Raw genomic sequence first — 12755 nt, forward strand, 5'->3', positions numbered from 1 at the left:
TACGGTTGTGGTGACAACAGATGGTGTGGATGTAACAACTGTTGTTTCTGGACTTGCGGTGGTGCCACTTCCAACTGTGGTGGTGGTTTCAACAACAGCAGTTGTAGAGGCAGTAACTGGCCCAGTGGTGACTTGTGTTCCTGGTGTTGTCTTAGTGCTTACAGTTGTTTCTTTGAAGCTGTGGTCTGTCCAGGCTGGGTTATGGTTCCCTGCGTTGTTGTTCCTGTAGCTTTTACGGTTGTGGTGACAACAGATGGTGTGGATGTAACAACTGTTGTTTCTGGACTTGCGGTTGTGCCACTTCCAACTGTGGTGGTGGTTTCAACAACAGCAGTTGTAGAGGCAGTACTGGCCCAGTGGTGACTGTGTTCCTGGTGTTGTCTTAGTGCTTACAGTTGTTTCTTTTGAAGCTGTGGTCTGTCCAGGCTGGGTTGTGGTTCCCTGCGTTGTTGATCCTGTAGCTTTTACGGTTGTGGTGACAACAATTGTGTGGATGTAACAACTGTTGTTTCTGGACTTGCGGTTGTGCCACTTCCAACTGTGGTGGTGGTTTCAACAACAGCAGTTGTAGAGGCAGTACTGGCCCAGTGGTGACTTGTGTTCCTGGTGTTGTCTTAGTGCTTACAGTTGTTTCTTTTGAAGCTGTGGTCTGTCCAGGCTGGGTTGTGGTTCCCTGCGTTGTTGTTCCTGTAGCTTTTACGGTTGTGGTGACAACAGATGGTGTGGATGTAACAACTGTTGTTTCTGGACTTGCGGTTGTGCCACTTCCAATGTGGTGGTGGTTTCAACAACAGCAGTTGTAGAGGCAGTAACTGGCCCAGTGGTGACCTGTGTTCCTGGTGTTGTCTTAGTGCTTACAGTTGTTTCTTTTGAAGCTGTGGTCTGTCCAGGCTGGGTTGTGGTTCCCTGCGTTGTTGATCCTGTAGCTTTTACGGTTGTGGTGACAACAGATGGTGTGGATGTAACAACTGTTGTTTCTGGACTTGCGGTTGTGCCACTTCCAACTGTGGTGGTGGTTTCAACAACAGCAGTTGTAGAGGCAGTAACTGGCCCAGTGGTGACTTGTGTTCCTGGTGTTGTCTTAGTGCTTACAGTTGTTTCTTTTGAAGCTGTGGTCTGTCCAGGCTGGGTTGTGGTTCCCTGCGTTGTTGTTCCTGTAGCTTTTACGGTTGTGGTGACAACAGATGGTGTGGATGTAACAACTGTTGTTTCTGGACTTGCGGTTGTGCCACTTCCAACTGTGGTGGTGGTTTCAACAACAGCAGTTGTAGAGGCAGTACTGGCCCAGTGGTGACTTGTGTTCCTGGTGTTGTCTTAGTGCTTACAGTTGTTTCTTTTGAAGCTGTGGTCTGTCCAGGCTGGGTTGTGGTTCCCTGCGTTGTTGATCCTGTAGCTTTACGGTTGTGGTGACAACAGATGGTGTGGATGTAACAACTGTTGTTTCTGGACTTGCGGTTGTGCCACTTCCAACTGTGGTGGTGGTTTCAACAACCAGTTGTAGAGGCAGTAACTGGCCCAGTGGTGACTTGTGTTCCTGGTGTTGTCTTAGTGCTTACAGTTGTTTCTTTTGAAGCTGTGGTCTGTCCAGGCTGGGTTGTGGTTCCCTGCGTTGTTGTTCCTGTAGCTTTTACGGTTGTGGTGACAACAGATGGTGTGGATGTAACAACTGTTGTTTCTGGACTTGCGGTTGTGCCACTTCCAACTGTGGTGGTGGTTTCAACAACAGCAGTTGTAGAGGCAGTAACTGGCCCAGTGGTGACTTGTGTTCCTGGTGTTGTCTTAGTGCTTACAGTTGTTTCTTTTGAAGCTGTGGTCTGTCCAGGCTGGGTTGTGGTTCCCTGCGTTGTTGTTCCTGTAGCTTTTACGGTTGTGGTGACAACAGATGGTGTGGATGTAACAACTGTTGTTTCTGGACTTGCGGTTGTGCCACTTCCAACTGTGGTGGTGGTTTCAACAACAGCAGTTGTAGAGGCAGTACTGGCCCAGTGGTGACTTGTGTTCCTGGTGTTGTCTTAGTGCTTACAGTTGTTCTTTTGAAGCTGTGGTCTGTCCAGGCTGGGTTGTGGTTCCCTGCGTTGTTGATCCTGTAGCTTTTACGGTTGTGGTGACAACAGATGGTGTGGATGTAACAACTGTTGTTTCTGGACTTGCGGTTGTGCCACTTCCAACTGTGGTGGTGGTTTCAACAACAGCAGTTGTAGAGGCAGTAACTGGCCCAGTGGTGACTTGTGTCCTGGTGTTGTCTTAGTGCTTACAGTTGTTTCTTTTGAAGCTGTGGTCTGTCCAGGCTGGGTTGTGGTTCCCTGCGTTGTTGTTCCTGTAGCTTTTACGGTTGTGGTGACAACAGATGGTGTGGATGTAACAACTGTTGTTTCTGGACTTGCGGTTGTGCCACTTCCAACTGTGGTGGTGGTTTCAACAACAGCAGTTGTAGAGGCAGTAACTGGCCCAGTGGTGACTTGTGTTCCTGGTGTTGTCTTAGTGCTTACAGTTGTTTCTTTTGAAGCTGTGGTCTGTCCAGGCTGGGTTGTGGTTCCCTGCGTTGTTGATCCTGTAGCTTTTACGGTTGTGGTGACAACAGATGGTGTGGATGTAACAACTGTTGTTTCTGGACTTGCGGTTGTGCCACTTCCAACTGTGGTGGTGGTTTCAACAACAGCAGTTGTAGAGGCAGTAACTGGCCCAGTGGTGACTTGTGTTCCTGGTGTTGTCTTAGTGCTTACAGTTGTTTCTTTTGAAGCTGTGGTCTGTCCAGGCTGGGTTGTGGTTCCCTGCGTTGTTGTTCCTGTAGCTTTACGGTTGTGGTGACAACAGATGGTGTGGATGTAACAACTGTTGTTTCTGGACTTGCGGTTGTGCCACTTCCAACTGTGGTGGTGGTTTCAACAACAGCAGTTGTAGAGGCAGTAACTGGCCCAGTGGTGACTTGTGTTCCTGGTGTTGTCTTAGTGCTTACAGTTGTTTCTTTTGAAGCTGTGGTCTGTCCAGGCTGGGTTGTGGTTCCCTGCGTTGTTGTTCCTGTAGCTTTTACGGTTGTGGTGACAAGATGGTGTGGATGTAACAACTGTTGTTTCTGGACTTGCGGTTGTGCCACTTCCAACTGTGGTGGTGGTTTCAACAACAGCAGTTGTAGAGGCAGTGAACTGGCCCAGTGGTGACCTGTGTTCCTGGTGTTGTCTTAGTGCTTACAGTTGTTTCTTTTGAAGCTGTGTCTGTCCAGGCTGGGTTGTGGTTCCCTGCGTTGTTGATCCTGTAGCTTTTACGGTTGTGGTGACAACAGATGGTGTGGATGTAACAACTGTTGTTTCTGGACTTGCGGTTGTGGTACTTCCAACTTGTGGTGGTTTCAACAACAGCAGTTGTAGAGGCAGTAACTGGCCCAGTGGTGACTTGTGTTCCTGGTGTTGTCTTAGTGCTTACAGTTGTTTCTTTTGAAGCTGTGGTCTGTCCAGGCTGGGTTGTGGTTCCCTGCGTTGTTGTTCCTGTAGCTTTTACGGTTGTGGTGACAACAGATGGTGTGGATGTAACAACTGTTGTTTCTGGACTTGCGGTTGTGCCACTTCCAACTGTGGTGGTGGTTTCAACAACAGCAGTTGTAGAGGCAGTAACTGGCCCAGTGGTGACTTGTGTTCCTGGTGTTGTCTTAGTGCTTACAGTTGTTTCTTTTGAAGCTGTGGTCTGTCCAGGCTGGGTTGTGGTTCCCTGCGTTGTTGTTCCTGTAGCTTTTACGGTTGTGGTGACAACAGATGGTGTGGATGTAACAACTGTTGTTTTTCTGGACTTGCGGTTGTGCCACTTCCAACTGTGGTGTGGTTTCAACAACAGCAGTTGTAGAGGCAGTGACTGGCCCAGTGGTGACTTGTGTTCCTGGTGTTGTCTTAGTGCTTACAGTTGTTTCTTTTGAAGCTGTGGTCTGTCCAGGCTGGGTTGTGGTTCCCTGCGTTGTTGATCCTGTAGCTTTTACGGTTGTGGTGACAACAGATGGTGTGGATCAACAACTGTTGTTTCTGGACTTGCGGTTGTGCCACTTCCAACTGTGGTGGTGGTTTCACAACAGCAGTTGTAGAGGCAGTAACTGGCCCAGTGGTGACTTGTGTTCCTGGTGTTGTCTTAGTGCTTACAGTTGTTTCTTTTGAAGCTGTGGTCTGTCCAGGCTGGGTTGTGGTTCCCTGCGTTGTTGTTCCTGTAGCTTTTACGGTTGTGGTGACAACAATGGTGTGGATGTAACAACTGTTGTTTCTGGACTTGCGGTTGTGCCACTTCCAACTGTGGTGGTGGTTTCAACAACAGCAGTTGTAGAGGCAGTAACTGGCCCAGTGGTGACTTGTGTTCCTGGTGTTGTCTTACTGCTTACAGTTGTTTCTTTGAAGCTGTGGTCTGTCCAGGCTGGGTTGTGGTTCCCTGCGTTGTTGATCCTGTAGCTTTTACGGTTGTGGTGACAACAGATGGTGTGGATGTAACAACTGTTGTTTCTGGACTTGCGGTTGTGCCACTTCCAACTGTGGTGGTGGTTTCAACAACAGCAGTTGTAGAGGCAGTAACTGGCCCAGTGGTGACTTGTGTTCCTGGTGTTGTCTTAGTGCTTACAGTTGTTTCTTTTGAAGCTGTGGTCTGTCCAGGCTGGGTTGTGGTTCCCTGCGTTGTTGATCCTGTAGCTTTTACGGTTGTGGTGACAACAGATGGTGTGGATGTAACAACTGTTGTTTCTGGACTTGCGGTTGTGCCACTTCCAACTGTGGTGGTGGTTTCAACAACAGCAGTTGTAGAGGCAGTAACTGGCCCAGTGGTGACTTGTGTTCCTGGTTTGTCTTAGTGCTTACAGTTGTTTCTTTTGAAGTTGGTCTCCAGGCTGGGTTGTGGTTCCCTGCGTTGTTGATCCTGTAGCTTTTACGGTTGTGGTGACAACAGATGGTGTGGATGTACAACTGTTGTTTCTGGACTTGCGGTTGTGCCACTTCCAACTGTGGTGGTGGTTTCAACAACAGCAGTTGTAGAGGCAGTAACTGGCCCAGTGGTGACTTGTGTTCCTGGTGTTGTCTTAGTGCTTACAGTTGTTTCTTTTGAAGTTGTGGTCTCTCCAGGCTGGGTTGTGGTTCCCTGCGTTTGATCCTGTAGCTTTTCGGTTGTGGTGACAACAGATGGTGTGGATGTAACAACTGCTGTTTCTGGACTTGCGGTTGTGCCACTTCCAACTGTGGTGGTGGTTTCAACAACAGCAGTTGTAGAGGCAGTAACTGGCCCAGTGGTGACTTGTGTTCCTGGTGTTGTCTTAGTGCTTACAGTTGTTTCTTTTGAAGTTGTGGTCTCTCCAGGCTGGGTTGTGGTTCCCTGCGTTGTTGATCCTGTAGCTTTTACGGTTGTGGTGACAACAGATGATGTGGATGTAACAACTGTTGTTTCTGGACTTGCAGTTGTGCCACTTCCAACTGTGGTGGTTTCACCAACAGTGGTTGTAGAGGCAGTAACTGGCCCAGTGGTAATACCTGTGTTAAAACCAGATAGTAATTTTAGTTTTCACTGGTTAAATATATACCATGACAATTCCATTTTAAAGTATAACTTAAAGGAGAAATTTTCATGATTCACAACCGAGGTTGGTCCAGATGTGCTGAATACAAAAGGTGTTGTTGTTGGGCTTGGTGTGTTGTTAAGCAGGCAGTCATTTTTCTAATTATGTTTCCATTTTCTCCACATACAGCTGTGATGCAGTTTCCAAGGCCATCCGTGGTGTTGTAAATGGTTTCTCCATATTGTATATTTTTCCGTTGATAGCATTTACACACTGGAAATGGGAAATTTTAAGCATCATTTTTAGCATATAAACACAGAAAACATCCCTATTAACTTTACACCAGTACATTTGTCAGGATTTGCCTGATGCACTAATGTAAAATTCTTGTTTTTATGTAAAAAGTAGGGCAATTTAGAAACTGTGCAGTTTGAATATGTTAACAAAAATTAGATGTAAAGCAATTGTATTTTTTCTTACATTTTGTACTGTACATTTTGTCTTACTTACAGGTCACATTGTAGTTGCATCTTAATCCACTGACAGTGCACGAACTGTTGCATAGAAGGAAATTGTCAGTATATATTGATCTTTAACATGTATTAATTTGAACTATAATATAAATGTTTCCTAATGTTGCTGACCTTCACACAAATGCCCTTTCTACATTTTAGCTTTGCTCTTTGTCTTAGATTTGAATTATCTTTTACCTTGATTTAAACAAAATCTTGAACATTGATGTCTGAACAATAAAGCAGCTGCTGCCCTCACTTGTGAAATGAGTGTCACAGATGCTCTATGGAGTATTGACTCCCCTCTTTTGGTTGTGACAGCTTTTGTCATTATTATTTCTATCACTTCAGCTACTGCTTTGTAAAGTTCTTCTTGCTCCTGTAAAATTTTGCTTGTCATTTTATTTTCCTCGCTGCTGCTGGATAATAGCAGCTGATGATCCACTCATCCATGTTTTTGCTAGGCCTTCACCCCACCTGCATCATACCTACATGGCTACTTCAGGAAGTGAACGTACCAATCATAACAGTTTCTGACTCGGTCTTTTCACCAATGTCGTAATGGTGTCCTTTGTCATCATAGCAGCCACATTGTTCCCAGGAGACGCACATCATGCTGTCTTCGTCAAGAAGGGCTTGGATGGAGGACACTGCGGGTAGCCTGCAGCAACATTAACAGGTTTGGATCAAGAGAAAACTGACTGAATGTAGTCCGATAATGGCTAATCCACAAAATTCACCCAAATCTTTTTTTAATTGAAATGTATGCGAAAATTGCTGATTAAATATCTCTAAATCAATCCATTAATCTTCCACGATGTCGCCCAAATTTCTGTAAGCGGTGAGATTCAAATTTGACTCCACATCATATTTTGACCAAATTTTCCAGCTGCTCAGAGTCACATTACATTCGAATGTGTTTGTCAAGAGCTCGTGGTTGCCGAACGTGACACAGAATATTTTAGTTCAACTACACAAACAGGAAATGGTCAGATAATAATTGATATTTAACATGGTGTAAATGAACAGAAATGATTATTTTGGTTGAATGTGAATGTTGTACTACACATCGGTGTCATATGAGACCAGACTTGACTTGAATGTTTTCTTTCCCATTTTTATTGTAAACAGTTTTCTGTGTGATGAGTTCAAACCAGTTCTCCTTATTGCTATATATCATTTGAATCCCACTTAATGCCCAGATTATTCCACTGTACCTTCCACAGGCTGATGAGGGTGGAACAGTTTCCGGAGGGATTCCTACACGTCTTCATACAGTCAACTCCACAAGGCTTGTAGTGCCACTCACAGTTGCCATCGTTGTTTATAGTAATCGCAGAAATAGCTGGAAAAATGTTGAAATAATGTTATACCCGTTATCCCTGTAATGTAGCTAAAGTTAAAAAGACTGAATGCTGATTTTCCTCTGCAAACTACACTCTCTCTCTGTCGAGTTCTGATCCAAGTGCATTTGATGCTAAAGGAAGATAATTGCACATACGACAAAGCTTTGGAGTTCTCCACTTGATGCAGGCGCCAGCTTCATTACAGGCTTTGGCGTAGGAAGCAACAGCAGTGCAGAGACATTCACAGTCCCCCCCCTGTCACAAGCACACGAGTCTCTGACACAAGAGTCGAAGTATGGACCCGGGTCAACCTTAAACACACAACAGTGATCTCTTCAGCTGCAGCGGCATCAGAACATCCCAGAAACATCCAGCACCCATTTCAGTTGGAGGAAAGCAAAGTTGTGAGTACTTTTCATGGTACCTTTAAGTGACAAGTCTGGAAGGTGGCGCTAGTGATGACGCTACACTGTTTCATGGACCAGGCGGCTCGGTAACGGTTCTTGGAACAAGGATTAGTGACCAGCTCGGCATCTGGGCAGCTGGATGAAACCTTCCAGCTGTTACCAAACGTTAGAACATCTGTAACGGTTTCATGGGAGCGCGTGGTGAAATCATTTTTGCTGTTGCCGTCGTTGTTTCCCCGCACAGTCCGCACACTTTACCCTGCCGGGGAAGACATTCTTGTTACGCACACCATCAGTAATAATACATGTAATAACAATTATATATGCTTATAACATTCTAATCTTATCTGTATTTATTTTATTTTTTTTCTGTCTCTTTACTCTGCATACGCTGCTACTATAATTCAATTTCCCCACGGGGATGAATAAAGTTCATCTTAATCTTAATCTTAATCTTAATTACAACACAGGTTTACCTGGTACTTTGGACTGAGTTTAACAAAGACACTTGTCTTCTGGTCCCACATGACCACAACTCCAAGTTTGACTGTCACCACCATGTAAAGCCCCATCCTGCGTATCTGGAATGGGAGCACCGTGTTGCTTCCTTTCACCACAGTGAACTTCTCATCCTGGAGGAGGAATTCACTGTCCTGTTGAAATGTAGATGAAACAATTCTCATTCTTACTGGTTACTAGTGAGGCGCAAACGTCTGATCACTCATTGTCTCGACGGTAACAGCAAATGTGGAATGTTGAATTCAATTCCATGCGGCATCATTTCAGCAGGATGAGAGCAGGAACAAGAGATCAGCCATTGAGATTCTTTAGTCGCACAATGTTACTGTGTCATTGGAACTCATCAAATCACCAATAAATGCCAGCTGAAACCCTGTTGATTCATTTGATTGTTACTGAACGTGGATTTTTACCTCCACAAAGATCTTGAGGGCCTTGGAGCAGGTGGTTCCTGTGGTCCCACACAGAACGTTCTCTGTCAGAATCCTGAAGCTGCCGTTGTTCTGAGCAGCGCCGCAGTGGTCCTGAGGACAGCGCAACGCCCCGTCAACGCCTCGTTCCCAACAGAGCGACACATCCCAACACCTTCACTCAGAGCAGAGCGGCGCGTGGCCGACATACCTGCACAAGTGTGTATTCACACTGCCCGTTGAAGTCAAACCTCTTGTCGTCAAATGTGGTGTAGTGACCGTCCCCATAGATCCCACAGACCGCATCGCACTCGTTGCGGGTACATACGAACTTGCGCTCGCTGCAGTAGCTGTGGGAACACCAACCAGACACGCACTTTCAATCCCTCTCGCTTCTATTCCCGTGCCAGCGTGTGTGTGTGTGTGTGTGTGTGAGAGAGTAACTGTGGACACACCAGGTGTTGCAGTCCACGGTCAGTGACTCCCCAGGCTGGTACAGCTGGCCGCTGTGCACACACGGACAACTGGTCTCATTGATGCAGCCTCCTGCTCCATCGGACACCAGGCCGTCAGGACACACACAGCCCGACGTGCAGCCCGTGCTTATCTGCACTCAGCCAGAAAGGAGAGAATAAATGCCACGCGTCTACACACTTATATACGTGTGTGTGTGTGTGTGTGTGTGTACATACACATGGAGGCATGTCCAAATTGCCACAGCTCTTGTGACACTCGACACCAGTGGTTCCAGGTGGAGCAGCAGAACAGTCCAAGTGAATCATGGGTGCAACACAAGCCGCTGGATGGATGACACAGCACAAAAATGACCTTCGGTCATGTGACTGTAACAGTTAAAAAACCGAAACATTCCAGTCGCGCAAACGCCGACGCCTACATTGCTCAGGTGTGCCTCCGGGACAGTTGAGAGCGCCGTGTCTGCAGATGCTGGAAGATCAGAAGGATTCCTTATAAAGCTGTGGACAGTGAGGCACCAGAGCCGCGTCTGTTCCATACTGCACACATTTACCATGTGACGCCGTCTTTGGTGTAGGCCTCTCCGGCGTTGATGACGGTGTCTTTATCGTAGCAGGGACACTTCTCTCGTGGCACACACAGCCCGTCGTCATCCATGTAGGTCCCTTCGGCACATCCGCAACCGTCCACCGGACTGAAGCTGATCTGGCACGTGTAATCGGTCTGGCTGAGGGAGTGGCAGGAGCGGCCACAGGCGGTCATGTTGTAGCTGTACACGGTGTCTGCTGGGCACTTGATGAGGGTGCCTGGGGGGAGACGCAACGGGGATGTTGGCGTCTAATGCGAGCCGGGCGAGGAAGGTGACGGTCACAGGTGTTTAACGTACCGCAGATGGTCGATCTCCAGCCACGGATGTGGATCCCTGCTGCGGAACATGCGTACACATACGCAGACACTGCCGCGCACATGCACTCCTCGCTCTTCTCGCAGGAGCAGCTGTCGTACATGCAGTTCTGTGGGGACGCACAGCGGGATCGTGAACAGGGGAGCTCCAACGAGAGCCTGGGGATGCTGCGTCTGCACACTTACGTCTTTGTATTTCTCTGGATTGATGATGGAGTGACACGGGGAAAACACCCCGTGGGCGTCTGTGAGCTTGGAGCACCAGAACTGGGCGTAGTTCTCTGGTGAAGGTGCAACAAGGAAGAGTTGTGAGACAGGAAGTTCTGCAGATAAAAGCCACGGGAGGAGAGGCCGGCAGTACCCTTGGTGAAGCTGAGGCTGCAGGGATGTCCGAAGGTCAGTGCGACGTCCGAGCAACTGGCCGATGTTTTCCAGCTGTTGGCGAAGGCCGCAGCCGTTCCCTCCACCAAGCCGCTGATGCCCGTGAAGTCATCGGTCATGATCTTGTTGAAGTTCCCACACAAACCTGTCGAGATAAGAGAGTCGTTCTAAATCTGATAAGGTTGTTGACCCAGTCAGATTCATTTGCTGGTGACCACAAGTTTATCTACAGTGGTGTAATTATCGTGTAATTAAAGGCGTAATCTGCTAACCAAAGACTAAGGAAGGTGTTCACATATAGCAGATAACAGTGTGGAGTGTATTTAAGGATGCTAACGTAGTAGTACTGTCTGTTTCTGTGTTGCTATCAAAATGGCGAAGAAGACGAACCGGCGGTGGTGCCGTTCAGCGAGGAGTCGGCTGAGACGAAGACCTGCATTATGGGGGACAGCTGGACCATCAGCTTGATACCAAAACTGGTGCTTATGAGGGTGTAGAAGGAGGATGGCTTGAAGACACTCAGGTATGCTGGGAAGTCAACGAAAAAAGCTTTCTCAGATGCTTTTCAGCTGAAGTTGTGGCTTTGCTTAGTTTGGGTAACTCACATTTGAAGAGTGGAAGCTGGGACTCGATGCTGTTCACAAACACTTTCCCAGATGACTTGACCTTGATCACCTGGTGGAGAAGCACACAAGACCTGTAGAGTCGAGCCGGCGACGAAAGCGGGCGTATTTCTGCGTGTGCCCACCTCGTTGTTGCTGTTTATGTACAGAGTAACTTCCTTGAGACAGCTCCTGTGCTCCGACAGGCCACACTTGGTCAGTTTCACTTGCACGTTGAAGCGGTTGTCCTTGTCCTGAAACACACCGGGTTCAGAAGACGAGGCCACATCCCTCTACATACACTGCACTCGTAGTTTAGTTAATGTGCGTTACCTTAGCCAGGATGTAATTACAATCTCCATGGAAGGTGTAGACCTTCCCATCAAAGGTGTTGATGTGAGCTCCTCCCTCCACAGAGCAGATACCCGGACAGTTTTCATCTGAACAAGTCCACTCACCACCCTGACAAGCACTGTTAGCGCACACACACACACACACACTTGAGTCACCACACAATAACGATTCCGAGACTTCAAAGACATGCCCTTTTCTTAATTTCACAGTTCAATTTGTCGCTATGCTAATTACTCCACCAAAAAAGAAGGTCCGTGTCTGTCTGAAATAATAACCCTCATGGCTTTCTTCCAAGATCTTTATTGTGCTGAAAGTTCCATCTATGTTCCACACACACTCACACACACACACCACACCACACACACACCACACACAGCTAACAGCATCTGTTATACTTGTTGTTCCTGGTGCCTCGTTGAGGACGCTACTCCCAACTATGCTGAGCATTTGTTCCGTCTCTACCTTCATGAACTTACCAGATTCCACAGCTGTGACTATAGTTTTCTCCGGATCTGTACGTCATGTTGTTGTGGACACAGGGGCATTGGTTTTGGGCAACACAGCCGGCCATGGCGATGTCATCAAAGACCGTCCCTGAGGAGGACCAGACAAGGTTGACCCTGAGCACGTGCACCTGCCAAGCAGGTCGTTGAGCATGTGAATACCTTCGGGGCAGCTGCAGCCATCATGGCAGTGCTGGTCACACGTCTTGCTGGCAGACGGGTTCGTGCACGTGTCCGGACACGAACTGCTGCATTCGGAGTACTCCATGTTGTACGGACACTCGTGATCTGTGGACACCACCCATGTCAGTGCTGCTTCCGCTACCATCCTCCGATACTGGAGCAGATTGGAACGAGGTCTTACGGCAGAAGGTTTCGTTCCTCCACTGTTGGGGCTTCCCACCGGCGTAGACGCACTGTCTGGAGAACTCCGAGATGGTTTTGCAGAGTAAGGCGTCGGTGCTGTTTTCAGTGGCGCAGGTGTCCTTCATGCAGACTGTACGAAAGGAGTCCATGTCCAGAAGATTCCCACAGCCGCTGAAGGGAGCGCTGGCGAAGATCTCGTCACATTGGGACTGAAACATCGTTTGGAGGGAATCAGCGATCATATTTTAGGGTTTTTTTGGTTTTTTTTGTGGGGCGGCTGAAGTTTACCTTCTCCCCACAGCTGACGTCTGGCTTCGCTTCCTCCTCATTGCAGAGGTGCGTTGGGTCGTTCACCTTATAGATTTCAGCGAGGTCGGTGGGCGTCAGCGGGATCCCTGCAGCACAAAACAATCGTAGGAATCGTAGGAATATTGATGTCCGGACATCCTCGAGGTGGCGGCGCCGGGCC

At 47.7% G+C, this 12755-nt stretch overlaps 1 protein-coding gene across 1 annotated transcript in view; it reads right to left on the reverse strand.

The window, feature by feature from the left end:
• Positions 1–6522: 6522 nt before the first annotated feature.
• Positions 6523–12755, reverse strand: part of LOC115251977 (mucin-5AC-like) — an 8492-nt gene continuing 2259 nt past the window's right edge. The window contains 24 exon segments of the mRNA XM_029846030.1: positions 6523–6682; positions 7213–7366; positions 7523–7624; positions 7627–7678; positions 7792–8010; positions 8013–8033; positions 8251–8427; positions 8707–8817; positions 8915–9053; positions 9159–9310; positions 9396–9502; positions 9599–9648; positions 9731–9983; positions 10064–10190; positions 10267–10361; positions 10442–10606; positions 10852–10989; positions 11067–11136; positions 11210–11317; positions 11397–11535; positions 11894–12011; positions 12083–12208; positions 12285–12495; positions 12575–12681. Of these exon segments, the coding sequence (XP_029701890.1) occupies positions 6523–6682; positions 7213–7366; positions 7523–7624; positions 7627–7678; positions 7792–8010; positions 8013–8033; positions 8251–8427; positions 8707–8817; positions 8915–9053; positions 9159–9310; positions 9396–9502; positions 9599–9648; positions 9731–9983; positions 10064–10190; positions 10267–10361; positions 10442–10606; positions 10852–10989; positions 11067–11136; positions 11210–11317; positions 11397–11535; positions 11894–12011; positions 12083–12208; positions 12285–12495; positions 12575–12681 (3101 nt within the window).

The sequence above is a fragment of the Takifugu rubripes genome, chromosome 13 (genome assembly GCF_901000725.2).
Source record: "Takifugu rubripes chromosome 13, fTakRub1.2, whole genome shotgun sequence".
Classification (NCBI taxonomy): domain Eukaryota; kingdom Metazoa; phylum Chordata; class Actinopteri; order Tetraodontiformes; family Tetraodontidae; genus Takifugu; species Takifugu rubripes.